This window comes from Balaenoptera physalus, assembly GCF_965194825.1.
Source record: "Balaenoptera physalus genome assembly, chromosome: 2".
NCBI classification, from domain to species: Eukaryota; Metazoa; Chordata; class Mammalia; order Artiodactyla; family Balaenopteridae; genus Balaenoptera; species Balaenoptera physalus.
Window position 1 is genome coordinate 78,037,016 of NC_138883.1, and position 25,702 is coordinate 78,062,717.

The following is a 25,702-nucleotide window of genomic DNA, read 5'->3' on the forward strand; positions in this document are numbered from 1 at the left end:
GATGGAATAGTTCTGAATCCTCATTGTGGTGCTGGTTATACAAATATACACTTTCAGTAAAATGTCATAGAAATTTCCACACATTGTACTAATGTCAATTTCCTGGTTTTAATATTGTACTATAGTCATTTATGGTGTTCGGGGAAAACTATGTGAAGGGTACATGGAACCTATCAGTACTATTTTTGCAACTTTCTATAATTGCTTAAAAATAAGGAGTTTAAAAAAAGGACTATCTTCTTGGAGCAACTCACCAGATGAAGGTGACAAATAACTGAGAACTTCAAGAAATCCTAGTATGTTAGCTCCTTGCTAGCATAATTGAAACTCTTTCCTGACCTGTGGACATGATATTTGTTTTAACCCACCTGATACAAATATATGAATTCATTTCTCCCTCTCCAGTGTGCAAACTTTCAATTGTTAATTAGTATAACCCACTCAAACTTAGGTTTCTAGCAACCCCCCACCCTGAGTTTTTCTCCTCCAGCCAATTACTTACTGAAACAAATGCCATTTTTTTACTGGTCTAGGTCCCATTCTCTGGCAAGTAAATCAACTCAGGGCTCACTTTATTGACCACTTTTGTGGCCATCACATTTCCTTTATCACCACAAAAGATTTGAAGCATTTGATGGCCCTCATGGCCTGTATAAACAGATGGGAACTTACTGTTCCAGGGGATGAACTTGGTACAGTGTTGGGGGAAGGTGGTTTATGGGTGACAGAAAGTGCAACTAAGGAAGAGCCAAGGACAGTGTCCAGGGGAAAAAGCCAGAATACCAAAGGTCAGTTCGGCAGCAAAAATGTAATGCTAAGAGGGCTGGACAGAGAAGTAGAAACCAAAGAAAGATGTGGCAAAGGAAGGAATGGGAAGCCATCCAAGCAGAGCAAAGGCTCAGTATGGTTGTTGGAGATGGAGCCTCCCTGAGGCGATGGATGGAAAGAAGCTGGCAATGGTGCCAAGCCAGCTGAGATGCTTGTAATAATGATTAAATAATCACAGTTACCATTTACTGAACATTTATTTTGTTTCAGGCATTGTAAGTGCTTTTTTTTTTTTAATCAGTCATCAATTTTATACACATCAGTGTATACATGTCAATCCCAATCGCCCAATTCAGCACACCACCATCCCCACCCCACCGCGGTTTCCCCCCCTTGGTGTCCATATGTTTGTTCTCTACATCTGCGTCTCAACTTCTGCCCTGCAAACCGGTTCATCTGTACCATTTTTCTAGGTTCCACATACATGCGTTAATATACGATATTTGTTTTTCTCTTTCTGACTTACTTCACTCTGTATGACAGTCTCTAGATCCATCCATGTCTCAACAAATGGTAAGTCCTTTTTTTAAGCTCACAATAATTTTATGAAATAGGTACGCATTATCTCCAGTTTTAAATTAGGAAACTGAAGCCCAAGGGGTTGAAAAACTTATCCAAGACCTCATATCTGGAAAGTGGAGCAGGTGTTCAAAGTCACTCTGTTCTGATTCCAAAGCTAATGTTCTTATCCACTACACTTAAACCCACTACCCCTCTCAGATCTCTATGTATTTGACAGTATTTAAACCTATAACTATGTCCATATCTATGTTTACCTATATCTGCATCACCTGGAACTACTATACCTATATTAAATCCAGAATAGTGGAAAATAAGTTAAAAATCACTACCATGTGAAATATGAATAGGAAAACAAGGCCAAAGGAAAGATACACAGACCACAATGTCCAGTGCAATCACAAAAAATGAGGGTTTCAAACGTGGCATTTTTGCTTCTTGGTACCAAAGTGAAAAGGGAAACATGGTCACTTTCAAAGTTTCTACTTGGGGCAATAAGCTAAGAAGGGTTCATTTTTGGAAGGTTTCATGGAGCAGGTGAATTTGTGTGGTGTCTTTAAAGAAAGGAGGGATGCAGTTTTGCGGAGAGAATATGGTCTTTGTCACTGATTCTCAATCAGAGGTGGCTACTGCTCTGGGATGTTTAACAGAGGCTTTCAAATTGCATCCCCAGTGATTGTGGATCAGACTCCTGGGGGTGTGGCCCTCTGTTGGGAGTTCTGCCATGGGGCACTGTGCTGCCAACGAGAGTGTACTAATGGGAGTGTACGGGTGAGCATCTCCCAGGTGGGTTGAAAGGAAAGGGAGGATAACTCCTGTTCCAGATAAAGGGAGTGGAATGAGTCATTCATTCATTCATTTATTCTAAAAACATTCAGCATGTACCATGAGCAAAGGTAATATGAGTTAGGAAAATGAAATATGTACTGTGTTGGAGAATGGATGAGAATTAAGTATTTATGCCTGCCACACATTGTGTTAGGAGCTTTACATGTATTAGTTCATTTAATCTCTACCATAACTTTGTGAAGCAGGAGTAATGTCCATCTCACAGATCAGGAGACTTGAGCTCAGAGAGGTTAAGTAGCTTGCCCAAGGTACCACAACTAAAAAGTGCCAGGATAGAATGAAACCCAGGTGCTTTCTGTGTCTAACCCCAGCCTACTTCCACTCTCTGTTTTCAGGGTCATCCCCTTCTTGAACAACTCCAGAGGCACCATTCCTATTGAATTCTGCAAGTAGTGCCCTAGAACACAACTGGGGAGGGAAATCAAAATGGCTTTGATTAAAGCACATTCTTTCAAGAGGTTTATAGGCTAATTGTGGAATGAAGACCAGTGTGTGCACATTCCTAAAAACAATGTAAAATAACAAAAGAGGAGAACAGAGGTTGGAGGGATTAATTCTGCCAGGATTTGGGGTGTGGTATCTGGGAAAGTGTAGAAGAAGCAGTGTTTAAGCTGAACTGAGAAGGATGGATAAGATTATGACAGATAATTATGTAGGAGAGACAGTTTCCTGGAGAGACAGTGGTATGTTCTGTAAGGCCTTTCCAGGGACTCGAGATTAGTATAATTCAGCTGAGAAAGGTTAGACTTATATCATGGAGAAGTGAACTGAGTGTAAGGGACAGAAATGGAAGATGTGAAGTCCAAGCACACACCTGTATTGATATCTCACCAATTCTGTATCCCACCTCATCTTCTCCATCAACACAGAGAGGAATCCAGAACTGGTTAGTAGAGTGACACTAATATGTAAAATCCCATCTACTGTTCCAATAATTTAAGACCTCAAAAAATGAGGAGTGAATTCTGAAGGAGTGGGCAGTAGAGTTGGGTCTGTGGACCTAACACTCCTCTTTTCCTCCTTCCTGCTCAACATCCACATACTCTCCACCTTTGAAACATCAGACTTTCCTTCCCAATGACTTAGCAGTGCCTCTTCAGGGGAAAATAAAGGAATTTGTTTTGCAGCTCCAAGAATCCAACTTGGGGAGAATGAGGGCTTGCTTGGCTCACAGGTAAGACATCTCTCAGGTTCTTCCTAGCCAGCTCTCAGATGTTCCTACCCCCACCTCTTGCATGGTTTGGATTTGAGGGCAGCAATCTGCACATATACCACACAGAGATTGTGAAGGAAATGAGCATGACATCAACGACTACTAGGTCTATGGATTTGGGAAAATGAAGAAATGTGTCCCATAGAGCTGATTGCTGTTTCAGAAGCAGTTTAAACTGTGTCCAGAAATTTGTTGCATAGATCTTATTGCACTTCAGTCAGAGAATTAAAGTGTCCTAAAGTTTTGAACTCTGCTCCCACTCTGCCTACAGGGATGACAAAGAGTCGCTGCCACCCCGCCCACCCCTACCCACTATGACATGCTGCCCCACCCGGCTAGAGATGTCATGACCAGCTGTATGTGGAGAATTCAGTTATCAAGGAGATACCTTTTCTGAAAGTTCTGACATTCAGTTGGAAATCTCGGTGGGAGAAGAAGAGATTTCTGTTGTTAACAGAGATTCTTTTCTGTTGGGAAGAGAAGGGTGAGCTCAGAGGGCATCATCATGGGCTGGGTTGCCTTGTGTACACACAAGAGAGTAGATAGAAAAGGAAAATGCAGGGAGGGCTATGAAAGGAGAAGGTAGAAGAAGGAATTAAGAGGGGAATTAAAACAAAAAAGCTTCAAAGAAAAGAGAAAGGAAGAGAAGATGAAATGTGAAAGGAGATTTGGTGTTCTACTTCTCTTAGATTTGGTTCAGTCCTGAACTTTAATTTTGGTGCAGTGGAGCAGATACCATCCTTGAGAGCCCAACATTTGTTTTTTTCCTTTCAGTAGTTATATCCTGTTGTCCATGGTACTGTTTCTGCTCCCATTTCAGGATCAACCCAGTCATAATATCTAGAGTTTGTTAAAAAGTAGGATAGATATAGACCAACAGAAATCAGCCAGCCAACTTTTTGGTACCCTCTGACTCTTCTATTATTCCTTTTTCTTAAGTCTCCCTGAAGGTCAGGGTTAGAAATAAACTCTCAGTGTGTTTGCCAATAGGCACCAGCTTGAGTTCTCCTAGCACTTTACCTGTGACTGGGCCAATGCAGGCAAGAAAGGGGAAAGGTAGCCAAAGTGTGAAAATTGTGAAAACAGAAAGATTTCTGTACTCCAGTGGGATTCATTTATGATATTCATTTAAGAGATATGAGCTGGCTTACTGTAATTTAGCAAAATATTGCAACTGATTCTGAAATATGAGAGGGTCTAGGAGGCATGGGTTTCTTCTTGGCTCTGTCTTGCCTGGTCAAACCTTTTCCCTGCACCTTCCTGGGCCAATGACTACGTTGGACACTAGGGGCTTTGTTTCCATAACACATGTTTGTATTAACAACTTAGGAGACCTACAATGGAAGAAGCTGGACAGGACCCATTGGATGATGTGTAAGTAATGAGAAAGAGGAGCTAGTATGGAAAGCGTCTACCACAATTCAATAAGGAAGAAAACCTCAATTGTGCAGGACATTACCTCCTCAAGCCTGGAAGCCTTCCTAGGGAGGAAAGACTTTGGTTTCAGTTCTTTGGACTTCATCATACTAGAAGTGGTGTTTTCAGAGATAGCTAATGTCTCCAAAAGCAAATCAGTCTTATTTGGGGAAAAGATCCACCCTCGTCCCTGCCCCCTACCCAGCCCATGTGCCTACCTGACTAAGGTAGAAGGTATTCAGTATAACAAACTCCTTAGGAGACTCTAACAAAAGGAGACTGAAAACATTCCTCTCCCTTGCAGATATTTAAATGCTTTATAGGTGTGCCTTGGATTCCCTATACTCTGTATACATTTTTTTGAAAACAAATAAGTTAGAATATAATTATTCAAATGAAAAAAATATTTCTTTTGCTTCACAAAATATTTGTGTTTTAATAGGTTCCATTTATAATATTTAAAATTAAAATGTGATTTGACTCCAGGAATTTACTTTATGCAAAACACCTTAGAAATCAATTTATCATGGGAAATGATAATGTAGGGCTGGTGAGGCACAGTAACAACAGAAGATGGGGGAGTAAATGAGATAACAGCTCATATGTTTTCCTGTCCTGAGTTTGGTAATGAAGATGATTCTCCTGCAGGCAGGAGATGATGGAAATACCAAAACTAGAAGTCATAAAACAGAACCTCAACTACCTGAACTCAGGCCTTGAAAAGGACCTGCAGAGACTGGATGAGGCAAATCAGGCTCTTCACAAAAAAATTCAAGAGAAAGAAGAAATCATTCAAAGGCAGGCTTTGCAGTTGGTGGGGGAAGGGCTTCTCCTCATCTGAATGTCCCTTGGGATCAAGAGGGGGTGGGAGGAAGGTTTACTTCTTTGTCCATGAATCTAGGCATGTTATTTAAATTCTGAAACTAAACAGTGGTGCCCTCAAAAGGTTTTATGTACAGATGTTTGCACTAAATTTCCACATCAAGTTGACATTTTACTGTCACCGCATTGGGTAGTCCCTTTGGCTCCCTGAGGCATTGGCTGTAGCTTCCCAAGCTGGGGTCCTGGCAGCCTCGTTAGGACTGAGCCACACCTGGGTGACACTATTTTTCAGTCTGGAAAGAGAGATTACCCTGTCAGTAGGACAAGCCAGAGAGAGGGAGGAGCTGAACCACATCATATCTGAGAAGGAGGAAGCCCTGCGGGATCTGGAATTAGAAACAGCAAAGCTGGTAAGGAGGCGTCTAGAAAAGGACTGTCAGATGTACTTTGCTCGCATTCCGCTGCTCTCTCTTTCCCAGGGCACCATCATCGCCCATCACTGCTGTGTCTGTGGATGTCACAGCTGTTTAACAGAGTACTTTGGGAATGATGCACTCGGCACAGGGGTGAGGCCTGGGCTCTGCTCCCAGATCCCCTGCGTGGGGCCAGAGTGCAATTTTCCCACTTGGTACCCTCATCGCCCAGATGGGATTTCAGTGACCGGTGAGTGGGAGGGTATGAGAGCAGAGTGGGGTTTGTTCCCTTTACCTCTTTCTTTCCCCAGGAAAAAAATAAGGAGATTCTAAGCAGGAACGTGGTAGAGCTGCAGAAGAAGGTAAGGTGGGCCCTGGGTTTTTGGGGGTCCCAGGATAAGTCCACCCTTGAAAGGAGACTCATTTCTTAGGAATCCCAATAGAGTCGTTGTCTTCTTGAACTCTCCAGTCAGAAAGACAGGAGGAGCAGCAACCGCCAAAGTGTATGCTTGCTCCCGACTCCACCTTCCAAATCTCTTAGAACAAACTCTGGTTAATTGATACCACCCTTTGTCCTCTGGGAATTACAGATCTGGGGTGGGAAGGCTAAAGGACTGTGGAGGGAGAGAACTGTCCCTCCCTCCCCCAACTACCCTACCCTAGTTTCTCTTCCCTCTCTCCCCACCTGCCTCACATCCTTTGTGCCGTACTTTTCATGGGCTATGGGAACAGAAAGGTCTGTCCAGCTGGCATGGAGTCAGGCAGCTTCCAGAGGGAGAAGGAGATACTTTTCTATCGAGCTTCCATCTGGGATCTGAAATAATTAATCACCATTCTGCAGTTCTGAGACCTTCAAGTCTGACTCTATCCCACATTTTCATGTCTGGATGCCTTACTCAGTTTACAATTTGTGGGTTGGTATTTCAGATTTCAAAGAGATTTAAGAATGCTGGCCTTGATAAAGAAGCCCTAAAGCAGATGCTGGCAGAATCGAAGGTGAGTAGAAAAGCAAAGCTACAGATTTTCTGGGAGATGTTGTGTCAGTTCTAAGTTTGGGGAGGAATGGCTTCCAAGGACTCCCCCAGGCTAAGTCTGTCTGTGCGCTCACAGAGGTGAGCCAATGTCCTTTGTTCCCTCTGCTTTACCCCCTGACCTGGGTGACATTCATAACTTTATCAGTCACACTCGTGGCAGAGATGACTGCAATGGCACCAAAGTGGAAGGAATTGCTCCAGAGACATCATCTATTAGTCAGTAGAACACACGTTCTGAATGCCCATCGGGACCTGCCCTCAAGAAATTTATGATCTAAATGACACACAAATACAGATAGTCAAGTAAGAAGAGAATACTAACTTCCACAATTACACAGGGATAGGTCAAGTAGTGCACCTGATTTTCCAACCCATGGCTTATAGGGCAAGGAATTTTAAAAAATTTGATCTTTTTCTTCTACCAGAATGTAAACCCAATGAAGGCATGAATTTTTGTCTGTGTTGTTCACTCCTATTTCCCCAGTGCCTAGAACAGTGTCTGGCACATGGTAGTAGCCCGGTAAATATTTGTTGGATGAATGAATGAATTGGATGCCCAAAAGAGGGCAGAAATCCTACTGAAATGCTCTCTGCAGCTTTATGTGGCAAATATGGCAATTTGGCTGAGCCCACCATGCCAGAGCCCTACTGTCCTCTTTTTCTCTGTAAAAGAGGCGGTTTTCTCTTTTGCTTTGTGATTGAGGCGGCATGTTAGTGCACCCTGTGGAGTACAAGGTGGAGGAAGGGGCTGGTACTTTGGTCAGTAAGACTGGAGGAAGGAGGGTGATTAGGTTCACAGACTGGTCAGTCAGATGACCAAGGCTTAAACATCAGCTCTGCCACTGTGTCATTTTTTTTTTTTAATAAATTTTATTTATTATATTTTTGGCTGCGTTTGGTCTTCGTTGCTGCTTGCAGGCTTTCTCTAGTTGTGGCGAGCGGAGGCTACTCTTCATTGCAGTGCACAGGCTTCTCACTGCGGTGGCTTCTCTTGTTGCGGAACACGGGCTCTAGGCACACAGGCTTCAGTAGTTGTGGCTCGCGGGCTCTAGAGCGCAGACTCCGTAGTTGTGGCGCACAGGCTTAGTTGCTCCGCAGCATGTGGGATCTTCCCGGACCAGGGCTCGAACCTGTGTTCCCTGCATTGGCAGGCAGATTCTTAACCACTGCGCCACCGGGGAAGCCCCCACTGTGTGACTTTTAAACAAGTTATGCACTTAACCTCTCCTTGCCATTGTCTTCTCACCTGTAAAATGGGGCCAATAATAGCCCATTCCACATTGTCATAGTCTGTCCTCACTATATAATAGCCATTATTATCATGCTCGTTGCCAGCCTGGAGGGAGGATGAATATTACCCATTTGCCTTCCACTAAGAATGCTATCAACTTTTTGCTGTCACTCGCTGTCTTCCATAGGTGAGACTACAAAAGTCAACAGAATCCTGTGCAAATCAAGAGAAGGAACTGGTCAAGGTAGAGGCAGTCTCCTCCATTGAGGATCTGTTCAGCATACAGATGGGCGAGAACCCCAAAGGTCTTAGAAAGAGAACAGCTTGAGGCACAGGAGGGGAGGGAGCAAGAATTTCTGATTCACCTGCAGGTGAAGGGAAAGAAAGTTTATATTAAAAGTACTGGTCTTACCATTTCTTAAACACCCCTCTACCTCAAATACTAAATACTATTGTTGAAGCCCAAACTTAAGTGCCCTGAAACATCTCCTGATGTCTCACCTGAGAGGCATATGAGAACCTAGGCAAACAACATCCTTTGCTCAAAATTAGACCCTGCCCATGTATGATGAGATCACCACTTTGTGATGTGGTTACTTTCCCTAGTAAGAAGTTGCTAGGTAACCAGCCAAATATCCAGTGCTCTAGTTGGGAGTAGCCAAGGCTTGGTTGGTTGCGATTTAATCCATGAAATTTGTTAATTCTCTTTTCTTTCTAGATAGAGAGTGACTACCAATCTGTGTATCAGCTCTGTGAGGACCAGGCCCACTACATAAAGGTACACTGCCTCTGAGGAAAAGTCAGAGTAGAGGCAGAATTTTTCCAATGCCATGGATACCTCGGTTTCTCATTAAGGCTAAAATCTGCCACTGGGGAAAATGCCATTTATCCAGCAGTAGCAACAACAACAAAACAGACGTATGTTAAGGATTTATCTTGTGCTGGGCACTGGCACATACAGTAGTTTTAAGCAATCAACACACAGTATTTTTCTCAATCAGTTTTTCTAGTAACTCTTTGGGGATGATATCGTTATGATCAAGAGGACACAGGTTCAAAGGAGTTTGATAATGTGCTCTGAAAACATAGCTAGTAAGTGTGAGAGCTGGGATTTGAATCCAAGCAGGCTTCAAAGAGAGAATTCGTTTTTCTTTTTTTCCATGTGTATCCATCCAGTGCCTAATATCTCCTAATTTTTATTAGAACATCTTCCTAGTTGTGTGTGCGCATTCATGCATGGACCATTTGGAATATTAGGAGTTAGTCTTGGGAGAAGCTTCTTATCAGTGACATTGAAATGAAATACACAGAAATTCTTGATTATGATCAATATTTTTTTTCTTTCCATGGGAAGAAATACCAGGAAATTCTGAGGCAGATGGAAAAGGAAAAGGAGGTGATGCTTCTTGAAAAAGAAGTGTAAGTTTGGGAAAATGGGCTGAAGTTACAGTCTCCGGGCGGTCTTTGAAGGGCAGAGTACTTCTCAGACCAGTTCGTGTCACTATAAATAGCCACCACTAAGTTACCCTTGTCAACTTCTGCTACATGTTCTGTGCTGAAAACTCATCGGCATTCAGGCTTCTCTCTCGCCTTTCTCGGCAACTGGTCTCTTTTTTTATGTTCTTTTCCTGTGTCCTCAGTTGAGTGTAATTCTTGAAAATTGATTGTGCTGACCCCTTTCCCAGGACATGGTGAACCCACCACACTGACTGGGGGCCCCAGTGATACCCATTTACATACGATCTGTATCCATAGACTTGTATGGTTTAGGACTGGCCACACTTTCCTTTGTTTGCTTATACTTTTTAATTGTGTTATGTATTATATAATGTAATATACATAGGGTGCACAAATCTTAAGTGGTGTGTTAAATATCACTCAGATCAAGATACAGAACATTTCAAGTATCCCAGAAGTCTCCCCTGTGCCCTCTTCTCAGTCAATATTCCTTGCAAAGGTAACCACAATTCTGAGGTCTATCATTTTTATGGGTTTTATATGATCTTGAAAATTATGTAAATTCAATATGTTCTCATCTCTGGCTTTCACTGAGATTCATCCACATTGCTACATGCCCCTGTGGTTTTTCCTTTTCATAGCTGTATAGTATTGCATTGTAGGAATATGGCCCAATTTATCTATTTTGCCATTTATTAACACTTTGGTTATTTCCAGTTTGGGGCTATTCAACTAAAGCTGCTATAAACATTCTTGTACATGTCTTTTGGTGGACACATGCACTCATTTCTTTCGGTTTTATACCAAGGAGTGGAATTGCTGGGTCATAGAGTATACATATCTTCAGCTTTACTAGACAAAACCAAATAGTTTTCCAAAGTGGGTGTACCAACATCTCCTCCCACAAGAATCTATACTAGTTCTAGTTATTCTACTTCCTCATGTACACTTGGTATTTACAGTCTTTTTAATTTTAGCCACTCTGGCAGGAGTGTAGTGATACCCAATTTTGATTTTAATGATGCATTTCATTACTGATTATTAATGATGTTGTATATCTTTTCAAATGCTTACTGGAAGTTTGTATATCCTCTTTTATAATACATCTTTTGCCTATATTTGAGAGATTGTCAGTCTTTTTCTTATTGCTTTGTAGGAGTTCCTTATTTTTTTTCATATGGTCCTCTGTCAGATATAGCTATTGCACTCATTTCTATGGCGTTTCTGTTTTACTCTCTTAATAGAATTTTTTGACAAACACTTTCTTAATTTTAAGGAAATCTAATCCATCAATTTTTTTCTTTTTTTGTGCAGTGCTTTATTTAGGTCTTAAAACTATTCTCTTATGCTTTCCCCTAGAATTTTTTTGTTTGTTTTACCTTTGACTCTTAGGTTTACATTCATCTGGAATTTGTTTTTTCCTATGGTGTGAGGTAGAGATCAAGATTCATTCTTTTGTGTGTGTGCATAGCCAGTTGGCCCAGCACTATTTATTTAAAAGAGCATGCATTTTCAGTGGTGCCTTGTTTTATTTCAGGTGACGTATATATGTGAGTCTCTTTCTGGATACTTTATTCTGTACCGTTAGTCTAAGCCTCTATTCTTGTGCCAATACTACAATGTTTTAATTCCTATAGCTTTATAATTAGTCGTGATTTACCATAGCTTAAGTCCTGCAATGGTTTGTTGTTCTTCAAGACTATCTTGGCTATTTTTTCTTTAATATTTATTTTATTTATTTTTCTTTTTTCTTTTTTTTAACATCTTTATTAGAATATAATTGCTTTGCAATGGTGTGTTAGTTTCTGCTTTATAACAAAGTGAATCAGCTATACATACACCTATATCCCCATATCTCCTCCCTCTTGCATCTCCTCCCACCCTCCCTATCCCACCCCTCTAGGTGGTCACAAAGCACGGAGCTGATCTCCCTGTGCTATGCGGCTGCTTCCCACTAGCTATCTATTTTACATTTGGTAGTATATATTAGTCCATGCCACTCTCTCACTTAATCCCAGCTTACCCTTCCCCCTCCCCATGTCCTCAAGTCCATTCTCTACATCTGTGTCTTTATTCCTGTCCTACCCCTAGGTTCTTCAGAACCCTTTTTTTTTTTTTAGATTTCATATATATGTGTTAGCATATGGTATTTGTTTTTCTCTTTCTGACTTACTTCATTCTGTATGACAGACTCTAGGTCCACCCACCTCACTACAAATAACTCAAATTCGTTTCTTTTTATGGCTGAGTAGTATTCCATTGTATATATGTGCCACATCTTCTTTATCCATTCATCTGTCGATGGACACTTAGGTTGCTTCCATGTCCTGGCTATTGTAAATAGAGCTGCAATGAACATTGTGGTACGTGACTCTTTTTGAATTATGGTTTTCTCAGGGTATATGCCCAGTAGTGGGATTGCTGGGGCGTATGGTAGTTCTCTTTTTAGTTTTTTAAGGAACCTCCATACTGTTCTCCATAGTGGCTGTATCAATTTACTTTCCCACCAACAGTGAAAGAGGGTTCCCTTTTCTCCACACCCTCTCCAGCATTTATTTTTTGTAGATTTTTTGATGATGGCCATTCTGACTGGTGTGAGGTGATACCTCATTGTAGTTTTGATTTACGTTTCTCTAATGATTAGTGATGTTGAGCAGCCTTTCATGTGTTTGTTGGCAATCTGTATATCTTCTTTGGAGAAATGTCTACTTAGGTCTTCTGCCCATTTTTGGATTGGGTTGTTTGTTTGTTTTGATATTGAGCTGCATGAGTTGCTTGTACGTTTTGGAGATTAATCCTTTGTCATTTGCTTCATTTGCAAATATTTTCTCCCATTCTGAGGGTTGTCTTTTCATCCTGTTTATGGTTTCCTTTGTTGTGCAAAAGCTTTTAATTTTCATTAGGTCCCATTTGTTTATTTTTGTTTTTATTTCCATTTCTCTAGGAGGTGGGTCAAAAAGGATCTTGCTGTGATTTATGTCATAGACTGTTCTGCCTATGTTTTCCTCTAAGAGTTTTATACTGTCTGGCCTTACATTTAGGTCTTTAGTCCATTTTGAGTTTATTTTTGTGTATGGTGTTAGGGAGTATTCTAATTTCATTCTTTTACATGTAGCTGTCCAGTTTTCCCAGCACCACTTATTGAGGAAACTGTCTTTTCTCCATTGTGTATTCTTGCCTCCTTTATCAAAAATAAGGTGACCATATGTGTGTGGGTTTATCTCTGGGCTATCTATCCTGTTCCATTGATCTATATTTCTGTTTTTGTGCCAGGACCATACTGTCTTGATTAATGTAGCTTTATAGTGTAGTCTGAAGTCAGGGAGCCTGATTCCTGCTGCTCCGTTTTTCTTTCTCAAGATTGATTTGGCTATTCAGGGTCTTTTGTGTTTCCATACAAGTTGTGAAATTTTTTGTTCTAGTTCTGTGAAAAATGCCATTGGTGGTTTCATAGGGATTGCATTGAATCTGTAGATTGCTTTGGGTAGTATAGTCATTGTCACAATGTTGTATAGTAATGTAATGTATAGTATCATGTCATCTGCAAACAGTGACAGCTTTACTTCTTTTCTGATTTGTATTCCTTTTATTTATTTTTCTTCTCTGATTGCTGTGGCTAAAACTTCCAAAACTATGTTGAATAACACTGGTGAGAGTGGGCAACCTTGTCTTGTTCCTGATCTTAGTGGAAATGGTTTCAGTTTTTCACCATTGAGAACGATGTTGGCTGTGGGTTTGTCATATATGGCCTTTATTATGTTGAAGTAAGTTCCCTCTATGCCTACGTTCTGGAGGGTGTTTATCATAAACGAGTGTTGAATTTTGTCGAAAGCTTTTTCTGCATCTATTGAAATGATCATATGGTTTTTATCCTTCAATTCTTTAATATGGTGTATCACATTGATTGATTTGCGTATACTGAAGAATCCTTGCATTCTTGGGATAAACCCCACTTGATCATGGTGTATGATCCGTTTAATGTGCAGTTGGATTCTGTTTGCTAGTATTTTGTTGAGGATTTTTGCCTCTATCTTCATCAGTGATATTGGTCTCTAGTTTTCTTTCTTTGTAACATCTTTGTCTGGTTTTGGTATCAGGGTGATGGTGGCCTCATAGAATGAGTTTGGGAGTGTTCCTCCCTCTGTTATATTTGGGAAGAATTTGAGAAGGATAGTTGTTAGCTCTTCTCTAAATGTTTGATAGAATTCACCTGTGAAGTCATCTGGTCCTGGGCTTTTGTCTGTTGGAAGATTTTTAATCACAGCCTCAATTTCAGTGCTTGTGATTGGTCTGTTTATATTTTCTATTTCTTCCTGGTTCAGTCTCGGAAGGTTGTGCTTTTCTAAGAATGTGTCCATTTCTTCCATGTTGTCCATTTTATTGGCATAGAGTTGCTTGTTGTAATCTCTCATGATCTTTTGTATCTCTGCAGTGTCAGTTGTTACTTCTTCTTTTTCATTTCTAATTCTATTGATTTGAGTCTTTTCCCTTCTTTTCTTGCTGAGTCTGGCTAATGGTTTATCAATTTTGTTTATCTTCTCAAAGAACCAGCTTTTAGTTTTATTGATCTTTGCAATTGTTTCCTTCATTTCTTTTTCATTTATTTCTGATCTGATCTTTATGATTTCTCTCTGTCTGCTAACTTTGGGTTTTTTTGTTCTCCTTTCTCTAATTGCTTTAGGTGTAAGGTTAGGTTGTTTATTTGAGATGTTTCTTGTTTCTTGAGGTAGATTGTATTGCTATAAACTTCCCTCTTAGAACTGCGTTTGCTGCATCCCATAGGTTTTGGGTTGTCGTGTTTTCATTGTCATTTGTTTCTAGGTATTTTTTGATTTCCTCTTTGATTTCTTCAGTGATCTCTTGGTTATTAAGTAGTGTATTGTTTAGCTTCCATGTGTTTGTAGTTTTTACAGATTTTTTCCTGTAATTGATATCTAGTCTCATAGCGTTGTGGTCAGAAAAGATACTTGATACGATTTCAGTTATCTTGAATTTACCAAGGCTTGATTTGTGACCCAACATATGATCTATCTTGGAGAATGTTCCATGAGCACTTGAGAAGAAAGTTTATTCTGTTGTTTTTGGATGGAATGTCCTATAAATATCAATTAAGTCCATCTTGTTTAATATGTCATTTAAAGCTTGTGTTTCCTTATTTATTTTCATTTTGGATGATCTGTCTATTGGTGAAAGTGGGGTGTTAAAGTCCCCTACTATGAGTGTGTTGCTGTTGATTTCCCATTTTATGGCTGTTAGCATTTGCCTTATGTATTGAGGTGCTCCTATGTTGGGTGCATAAATATTTACAATTGTTATATCTTCTTCTTGGATTGATCCCTTGGTCATTATGTAATGTCCTTCTTTCTCTCTTGAAATAGTCTTTATTTTAAAGTCTATTTCGTCTGAGAGGAGAATTGCTACTCCAGCTTTCTTTGGATTTCCATTTGCATGGAATATCTTTTTCCATCCCCTCACTTTCAGTCTGTATGTGTCCCTAGGTCTGAAGTGGGTCTCTTGTAGACAGCATATACACGGGTCTTGTTTTTGTATCCATTCATCCAGTCTATGTCTTTTGGTTGGAGCATTTAATCCATTTACATTTAAGGTACTTATCGATATGTATGTTCCTATTACCATTTTCTTAATTGTTTTTGGTTTGTTATTGTAGGTCTTTTCCTTCTCTTGTGTTTCCTGCCTAGAGAAGTTCCTTTAGCATTTGTTGTAAAGCTGGTTTGGTGGTGCTGAATTCTCTTAGCTTTTGCTTGTCTGTAAAGATTTTAATTTCTCCGTTAAATCTGAATGAGTTCCTTGCTGGGTAGAGTAATCTTGGTTGTAGGTTCTTCCCCTTCATCACTTTACATATGTCCTGCCACTCCCTTCTGGCTTGCAGAGTTTCTGCTGAAAGATCAGCTGTTAACCTTATGGGGATTCCCTTGTATGGTATTTGTTTCTTTTCCCTTGCTGCTTTTAATATTTTTTCTTTGTATTTAATTTTTGATAGTTTGATTAATATGTGTCTTGTTGTGTTTCTCCTTGGATTTACCCTGTATGGAACTCTCTGCCCTTCCTGGACTTGATTAATTATTTCCCTTCCCATATTAGGGAAGTTTTCAACTATAATCTCTTCAAATATTTTCTCAGTCCCTTTCTTTTTCTCTTCTTCTTCTGGGACCCCTATAATTTGAATGTTGTTGTGTTTAATGTTGTCCTAGAGTTCTCTGAGACTGTCCTCAATTCTTTTCATTCTTTTTTCTTTATTCTGCTCTGCAGTAGTTATTTCCACTATTTTATCTTCCAGGTCACTTATCTGTTCTTCTGCCTCAGTTATTCTGCTATTGATTCCTTCTAGAGAATTTTTAATTTCATTTATTGTGTTGTTCATCATTGTTTGTTTGCTCTTTAGTTCTTCTAGGTTCTTGTTAAATGTTTCTTGTATTTTCTCCATTCTATTTCCAAGATTTTGGATCATCTTTACTATCATTACTCTGAATTCTTTTTCAGGTAGACTGCCTATTTCCTCTTCCTTTGTTTGGTCTGGTGGGTTTTTACCTTGCTCCTTTATCTGCTGTGTTTTTCTCTGTCTTCTCTTTTTGCTTAACTTACTTTGTTTGGGGGTCTTTTTCACAGGCTGCAGGTTCGTAGTTCCCATTGTTTTTGCTGTCTTCCCCCAGAGGCTAAGGTTTGTTCAGTGGGTTGTGTAGGCTTCCTGGAGGGGACTGGTGCCTGTTTTCTGGAGGATGAGGCTGGATCTTGTCTTTCTGGTGGGCAGGACCACGTCCAGTGGTGTGTTTTGGGGTGCCTGTGACCTTATTATGATTTTAGGCAGCCTCTGCTGCCTAAAATCTTTGCTAATGGATGGGGTTGTGTTCCTGTCTTGCTAGTTGTTTGGCATGGGGTGTCCAGCACTGTAGCTTGCTGGTGGTTGAGTGGAGCTGTGTCTTTGCATTGAGATGGAGGTCTCTGGGAGAGCTCTCGACATTTAATATTACGTGGAGCTGGGAGGTCTCTGGTGGACCAATGTCCTGAATTCAGCTATCCCACCTCAGAGGCATAGGCCTGACATCCGACCAGAGCACCAAGACCCTGTCAGCCACACGACTCAGAAGAAAAGGGAGAAAAAAAGAAAGAAAGAAAGAAAAGAAAAGAAAGTAAAATAAAATAAAAGTTATTAAAATAAATAATAATTATTAAAAATTAAAAAGTTGTTTAAGTAATAAAAAAAAAAAGAAAGGGAGAGCAACCAAACCAAAATACAAATCCACCAATGATGACAAGCCCTAAAAATTATACTAAAAAAAAACAAAAAACAAAAAAAACGGACAGACAGAACGCTTATGTTGGCTATTTTTGGCCCTTTGTTTTATTTTTTAAATGTTTATTTTATTTATTTATTTATTTATTTATTTATTTTGGCTGTGTTGGGTCTTTGTTGCAGCACGCGGGCTTTCTCTAGTTTTGGCAAGCAGGGGCTACTCTTTATTGCAGCGTGTGGGCTTCTCATTGCGGTGGCGTCTCTTGTTGTGGAGCACAAGCTCTAGGGCACGTGGGCTTCAGTAGTTGTAGCATGTGGGCTCAGCAGTTGTGGCTTGCAAGCTCTAGAGCACAGGGTCAGTAGTTGTGGCGCACAGGCTTAGTTGCTCCACGGTATGTGGGATCTTCCTGGACAAGGGATCCAACCTGTGTCCCCTGCATTGGCAGGCAGGTTCTTAACCACTGCGTCACTAAGGAAGTCCCTACTTTTTGGCCCTTTGAATTTCCATATAAATTTTAAAACTAGTTTTTCAATTTCTACCAAAAAAAAAACTTGCTGAGATCTTGATTGCAATTACATGGAATCTACAGATTAATTTGGAGGCTAATTAATATCTAAACAACATTGAGTTTTCCAAGCCATGAACATTATTATTCCTCCATGTATTTAGATCTTCGTTAATTTGTCATAAACATGTTTTATAGTTTTCTGTACTGTGCTTGTGCATCTTTTATCATCTTTCATCAGATTTATTCTTAGGTATTTGATATTTTTGATTTTATTGTAAATAAGATATTTGTTAATTTGATTTTCTAATGGATTACTGATAGTATATAGAAATACAATTGGTTTATAGATTCAGTTGACACTTGAACAACTTGGGGGCTAGGGACACAAATCCTCTGCACAGTTGAAAATTCATGTACTACTATCCCTCAAAAAGAAAGGAATTGATGAATGACTCACCCAAGGGCAGGAAGCTGAAACAGTTTGAATAGATAGACTCAGGACTCCAACACTTCCTTGGATTTTTCCCCTTATGGTCTTAAACTCCAAGCCCTGTCTCCTCAGCCAATTGATGCTGCCACTTGCTCCTTGGACTCTATTCCCTGTACCACAAATTGGCAAGTGCCCTTGGGGAAACCCTTGAACGCATGAGGAGCTTACCTTAGTAAGCTTTACTTTGCTCAGGGTTTGTATCCCCTCGTCCTCTGACTGCATTCCTCAATGCACTCAAATGGCTTTTTTATGTATTTTGTCCAGTTTTTACAGTTGCTTGTAGAGTTGGACTAGCCTGATACAAGCTATTCCATCATGGCCAGAACGTGGAGTCTGTGTCTCTTCTCCCCTTTCTTCTCTATTTGATGATTACAAAAAGATTCCCATGTAAAGCCTAGTAAGTTTTTACTGGATCTGACCCTCCAGCAGGAAACAGCTCTAAACTCTGAACAACAAAACAAGAGAAATGAACGGACAATTGGTAGGCACTGGAGAGTGAATAAAACCAAGCAGATTCTGGAGGGTGGTTGACACTTGGAAGAAGGGAAAGGCAGGAGGTGATTTCCCCATTTTATCACTTTTAGCCTGAGGGCAAGCTAAACTTGGTGTGTGAGGGTCAACTAAAATACCTTGAGAAAACTTAGTCTTTCTGGGCTAGAAAAGAGAGGACAGAGTTTGGGGTAGTCAAACTGCTGGATAAAAAACAGAGAGCCAGAGATGGAGAGTCTCAGATTTTGTCTAAACTTGGCCCAAATCGCAGGCTGACCTCCAAAACCACGCATGCCCAGGGCATTCTGTGAAGAGCCCAGCTGAGGATATCAGACTCAAACTGAGGTTTGAACTGCCACCAGAAGACAGACATTTTGCAGTATGAATCCAACATCAGGGTTGCGTCATGTTACTTTTCATTGATTGTCTTTTCTCTTGAGAATGGACCACAAGTTCTTGTTTCTTTGTACATTGACCAATTATAAATTTTGAATATTGTACATTGTGAATGTTATCAAGAATCTAGGAAATAAATCATAGACGTTGCATGACTTAGAAAATCACCTTTCATCAGTCCCACGTACTATGTTACTTAATTCTTGGATCTGATCTTTCTCACCCAGGTTCAAAGCCCAGAACAACTCCTCCCAAATAGTGAAACCGGGGTCAATTCTGGTGGAGACCATCCAAAGCAACATGGTAAGTCTTCCTTGTCCCAAACTGGAGTTTCCTCTATCCCTTCCTTCCCTGGCTTTGCTCCTCCTGCCCGCTGCCATGGTGGGGGGGGGGGGGCGGTGGTGCAGGGGGCAGGAAGAGCAAAGAGTTAGGAAATAGAGTTAGGAAATAATGAGGCTCAGTACCTTGCTTCACACCATGGCAGCTAGGACGTGGCAGAGCCAGTGACTTCTGGGTCAAGCTCTCTAGCCACCCTGCTATACTGCCTCTCTGTGAGCACATGAACAGGCACACCTCTGGCTTTTATTGCTTCTCACAGGAGAAGACCATCATTAAGAAACAGAAGAGAATCTTTTGGTACAGCAGGTAAGTGGTAGAATCTTGGGTTTTTTTTGTTTTTTGTTTTCCTGGTCTAGGTCATCTTCACTCCGTAGAAGTAAGTAACTTGGTAAGGGCATATGGAGTGAGGATTAACATAGCCACCAACCAGAAAATATCAGGCAGCCCCAGATTTATCCTAACTCTTCCTTCCTTGTTTTCTGAAAACCAGAGTTATACAGGACTTGGTGGCTGGAGAAAGTGGCTATTTTTGAGAAGTTCAAGATGAAGCTTGCTGGTTGCATTTTTGTTTCAATTTCCATTCTTACAACCCATAGTAGGGCCCCTTTCTGTTTTTCAGATCCTAAATCTGATAGTCTGCTCTCCTTTTTGCCGGAAAGAGAGTTAAGAGAGTGCATTAATTTTCTTAGTTCTTTTATTGCAGGCTGAAAATTTTTTTAAAAAAAATTACTTGAACTCTCCAGGCCTTTTCTTTTTTAATTTTTGAAACAAGGAGACTAACTCTAAAATACTCCATGTGGCACTTTAACGAAAAGCTTCAATTTATGCCATTCCAATATAGTTAAAGACTGAAAGCCTTAGGTTAGTTTTCCAGGTGGAATTTTCTTGGGTGTATACAAGAAAACACACACACACACAGGTGCGCACACACACACAATCTATTATTATTTAAGATGGTTTCTTTTGGTACTTGATGTTTAGAAAAAATCAACCTTAACCATTTTATGTGGATGTTAATATCAGAGATGGCCCAGACTTATTTCAAGCTCTAGAACTGCTTTCTATAGTGGGCCTGAAGAGGGCCACTGATCATGAGACTCACAAGTGTGACAGTCCTGGACCTTTTCTGACAACCTCCACAAAGGCCTGTGTATATAGTACCTGGAAGGTCTTATTCTTCTGCACCTTCAGCTCTTCTATGTGGACATCTATTCTGTTGGAGGGCTTAAATGTCAGGAGGGCTGTATTCAATTCCTTACCACCACATCAATCTTTTTCTGTTACTACCTATCCCCTACCCTCACCCTGTGTGTCTCCAGTCCCCACTTCCCCATCGGGTTGGCCTGAAGAAAGCAATTCATCAGTCATTTATAAGTGTGAAGTTCACCTCCTGCGGCTGGATCCTGGGCTATCTTTTTCCCCCATGCTAACGATGAATGTCTCTTTGCAGGCATTTCAGGTATCTTGTCTTCATGGTCATGATCTTCATTAGGCTGCTGGGTTATGTGCTTTTCTACCTGCAGTACATAAACCCAGACCTCCTTGTGGATGTTCTGCCCATGGTAATGAGCAGAGACACCTTGAAGAGGCTGAGGGACATCTTATTTCCCTTCCTCACTCTAGAGGTAGAAGAACTTCTACCACATTAGTCTGGAGTGACCTGGGGGCTTCACACTGCACCCAAGTGGAGAGGGGGGCATGGCTGTGGCCCCAATTGGGGGATGGGCCAGAAAGGAAGTGGAGCTTTGACTCAGAGCTGCTGCTTTGACATCTGACCTCTTCATTTCATTCTCCTCCCTCGCTTTTTCTCCAGAGTGTGTCTCTTTCAAATAAAATATATGTTTGATCAGAGTTCACTGTGTTGGTCTGTGAATTTGGTCTGTGAGTCCTTTAGGGAAGATAACAACACATTATCTTCCCTAAAGCCCTTTTATTTTGTATTATGCTATGCCTTACAGGAGTGGGATATCCTGAAAAGCTGACCTTTTACATGTCCACGGATGGTTACTCATTCTCAATTGAGAAGAAAATTACCCTAAAATTCAAGTGCTATCATAAATTCAAATCGTAATTCAAATGCCATCCCTCCCATAATGCCTCCTCTGACCCCTCCCAACCCAAGACAGCCCCACCTGCCCTCTTCTGAATGCTGCTGGCACCTTCTCTGGGCTTCCCTTACTGCCCTGCCCACTAGTGCCTTGTAGTGTTGTTACTGTGTGTCTTGACGGCAGGGCTTCTGACCCCTTGATTCTGTATCATCCCTCATGGTCCCAAGAACAGTGTCTTTACAAAGATTCCTTGAAGAATTTGTAATTCCCTTCTGTGGCATCTGGAGGGTAACAACCATGAGCCTAGACCTCTATTATGAGAGCTCTTTCTTTTGCGGGTACAGCCAACTGGGCATTGGCAGTAGAAAGGGCAGGGAAAAAAAAAAAGAAAGGGAAGGGAGGTAGAAGGAAGTGGCACAAAACACGAGGTTGTGTGACCAGCTGGTGGCGTCTACTGGGCACCAGAGCTCAATGGTGGAGGGTCCTTCGTTCGGCAGCTCCTTCCTCCTGTGCATTCCTGAGGTTCTTGCTTTCTGCTGACTTTTCTCCTTAAGACCATTCCTGACAAAGGTTTTAACTGCATTTCACTTGCACAGCGATGTCAGGGTGGAAGAGACATACTGTATGTTTGCTTTGGCTGCCGACATAACACTGTCCCACGCTTTCTTTCGGGGGTCTAAGGAGGAGAGGGTGAATGGTCTCAGAAGGCTCCTAGAAAAATGAAAAGCTGATCAACACCACCCTCTTGTGGCCAGATACAAGCTCTATTGCATTTCAGAGGCTTCCCTCCAAAGGGCAGGAGTGTGATCCGCAAGTTGAAGCAGAAAGATGGATCTTGGACAATTCTTTGAGTTCTAATAAGTACAATTAGTATTCATTCATTCACTCATTCAACAAAGATTCACTGGACCTCTTCCTTGGGCCAGGCAGTATTCCAGGCGCTGGGATGATAGCAATGAATGGAACAGACAAAAATCTCTGCTCACATTGTAGTGGGTAGATACAGATAATAAATAATTAAAATCTAAAACTATCAGATGATATTAGGATATATTAAAAAGTTAGATGGGGGAGGAGGAGGGGGATGATGATGAGAAGCGTTATGGCATTAACCAAGGTAGCGTTATAACCAAGATCTGAAGGCGATGAAGGAGGCATATGGATACCAGGGGGGGTAGTATGGCCGACAGGGAGACAGCAAGTACGTGGCCTTGAACGTGGAGTGTGCCCCTTGCTGCGTTTGAGGTTCCTTTGCTGATTCCCTGCTCACACCTCTGTAATGGTCCCTTCCTTAAACTCTCGTCATTGGAATCCTCCGAGCTGAGTTCTGGTTCCTGCCAAGACCCTGGCTGATCCGCCGTTCACTGCCGAGGCATGCCTTAGGCCGGAGGATTTCAGCATTTGGGTGATTCTAAACTAAAGGTGTATGTGAAGAAAACGCCTGCAACTGGCCAAGAGATGTGTCCACAGAGTGTTATTCCCTGAGTCATTCCCATCTCTGGTCACAGCCCCTCATAAGCAAATGGAAGGCCTAGGCTCTCCTCCACTACCCAGCCCTTCCCACCAACACGTTCTAGACAAATGTGGGCCCGTCCCAACGTTCAAGACTGGCTAGGAAATACCGGCTTAGGAAAATTGCGACTAGGTAGCCCCTCACTTGCAGTCAGCGTTTCACTGGGGATTTGAAACCTTAAAGTTGTACTGGAAATCCATGTTGCAGGAGCACAGCGGCCTTTTTTCTGCCACCCGGAGAGCCTGCCTCCAAGTAGGAAGCTGGCTCCAGAAGGGCCTGGATGGCACTCAAAAGTCTAGGAAGCAGAAGAGAGGTCACTGCTGCTTTAAATGAGCAGTGCTAAGCCGGACGTCCCACTTCCAGCAACTGGGAGCTTATCACACCCAAACCCCACAGGTCCATCAGTTTCTGAAAGATTTTAACAAAATAATTAACCCACCTAGCACAACAAAGGGCACATGCAGAGCATTCAACAGCAAGAGTTTCCTTTCATATAGTAAAGTTTGCCTTCATCTAGCAGTTAATCTTATATAGCAACACAGCAAATTGACCTCCTCCTTTCTATTTTAGTCACTAACATGAACAGCCTTCTGTTCTCCAAATGAACATTCCCAAGTCCTCTAAGCTGTCACATGACATGGCTTCTAGATCTTGTATTTTCTTATTTACCCTTCCCTGGCACCTACCGAGCTGAACAGAATACTACAGATGAGGTCTGACTGGCACAGTACAGTAGCCCTATTCTCCTCTTAATTTAAAGAGTATGACTTTATTAATGCTGCCTAAGATTTCATTAGCCATCTTGGCAACTGTATCACACAAAGATATGAGCTTGGAGTCAACCGAGATTCTTAACCTTTTTGGACATGAATTATTTTTATCCTACATCTTCTCTGTTTTGTATTTGTATGGATTAAAAAAAAATACTGATAAAACCATATACTGAAAACATTGTAGGACTTAACCATTTGCCCTATTAAATTTCATTTGTTGGTTTGGATGCTTCCTTTCAGTCTGTTGCAATCATTCAAAACCCTGATTCTACGGAGGAATTAACTGGCCCATTTAATGACCAGAGACACCTGGTAGAAGAGAAACTGCTGAACTTTGGATGGAGAGAGGCTGGAGTGTGAAATCTCCTTTGGCCCTTGTAGTAATTGTTGACCCCAGGCAGCTGGTTAACCCTTGCTTTAAAGTGGCTAATTATACTCTCCCCCAGGAAACTGTTACAGCAGCTGCCAGGTCTTTTTTTTCTTTCTTTCAGTATTCTGAAATGGAATGTCTTTGGGTCTGAAGGCTTGAAGCACTTTCCTTATATCTTCTCACCTATCTTAAAATTTGATTACCCGTTAACTATTCTGGACTATCTTTTTTTAGCATGCTAAATATCAATGTCCTTGGGCTTCCCTGGTGGCGCGGTGGTTGAGAGTCCGCCTGCCAATGCAGGGGACACGGGTTCGAGCCCTGGTCTGGGAGGATCCCACATGCCGCGGAGCAACTCGGCCCGTGAGCCACAACTACTGAGCCTGCGCGTCTGGAGCCTGTGCTCCGCACCAAGAGAGGCCGCGATAGTGAGAGGCCCGCGCACCGTGATGAAGAGTGGCCCCCACTTGCCGCAACTGGAGAAAGCCCTCGCACAAAAACGGAGACCCAACACAGCCAAAAATAAATAAATAAATAAACCCAAAGTTTAAAAAAAAAAAAATCAATGTCCTTGATAAAGAAGGCTGATGTGGAATAGAATTCTTACCTTTTAACATTACACCCCATGCCCTAAGGAGTAGCCTGCCCCTTTCATCTCTCCTGTTCCAAACATAACATTAAAAATGTTTTTTTTTTAAAAAAATGCACTTTATAATAATATCTTTTTGCAAACCCCAGTGTTGTCTTGAAAGAAGCACCGAATAAGGAAGCAAGCCTTGGAACCTAGTCCCAGCCTTTTTGTTATGTAGCTGATTTTCTACAAGTCACCATACCCTCTCTGGGCCTGATTTCTGAGTGCCTTCCGAGACCACTGTGCTAACATTCTTTGGTTTTACGAACTAGTCCCTTCAGGTCTTTGCATGAGTGAGAAACAGCCCTCCTCCTAACCTTCTGCAAGCCTGTCAGGCTTCAGCTCTCCCAGTGATCTTAGCCCTTTCCTGGCCTTTACTCTTCCCCAGGGAATCCCTCTGGAAGCCTCAAATTGCTTCCATCACTTTTCATCCTCAGGAGTTCTCAGAGGGTGGTGCTTCTATAATTCTTCTTGAGAAGAAACAGTGTTTCTATTAACTCTAGGAATGAGTTAAGAAGTTTGGTTTAGATTGGGATTGACATATATACACTACTATGTATAAAATAGATAACTAATGAGAACCGACTGTATAGCACAGGGAACTCTACTCAGTGCTCTGTGGTGGCCTAAATGGGAAGGAAATCCAAAAAAGAGGGGATATGTGTATATGTATAGCTGATTCACTTTGCTGTACAGCAGAAACTAACGACATTGTAAAGCAAGTATACTCCAATAAAAATTAATTTAAAAAAAGAAGAAGTTTGGTTTAAAGTTCTAGTTCAACAAACATTTATTGAGTTCCTACTATGTGCCAGGCACTGCACAATCAGTGCACTGGGATGCGGAGAAGGAAGTGGGAACAGTTGAAGAAATAAGCAATAAATCATGCTCTCAAAGACTCAACTGTGTGGCAGATCAACATCAAGTTGAGATGTAACTCCGAAGTTTTCTGAACTATAAACGCTGACTTAATGGGGGCTCAGAACTATCAATAACGTTTATTGATCATCAACTGTACTGCAGATACTGCATTAGATACTTCCTATGGTCTCCATTTCACAGTTTGGTGAACTGCCTGAGATTATCCTGATAGTAAATGGCAGAGCCAG

At 41.3% G+C, this 25,702-nt stretch overlaps 1 protein-coding gene across 1 annotated transcript; it reads left to right on the forward strand.

The window, feature by feature from the left end:
• The first annotated feature begins 1,344 nt into the window (after positions 1–1,344).
• Positions 1,345–21,394, forward strand: LOC309656282 (transmembrane and coiled-coil domain-containing protein 5B-like). Its single transcript, XM_082452577.1, has 10 exons — positions 1,345–5,623; positions 5,940–6,057; positions 6,372–6,422; positions 6,988–7,056; positions 8,513–8,569; positions 9,044–9,103; positions 9,680–9,744; positions 19,147–19,222; positions 19,518–19,564; positions 20,709–21,394. Exons 1-10 carry the CDS (start codon positions 5,481–5,483, stop codon positions 20,905–20,907), a joined length of 885 nt encoding a protein of 294 aa, XP_082308703.1. The 5' UTR covers positions 1,345–5,480; the 3' UTR covers positions 20,908–21,394.
• The last annotated feature ends 4,308 nt before the right edge of the window (positions 21,395–25,702 follow it).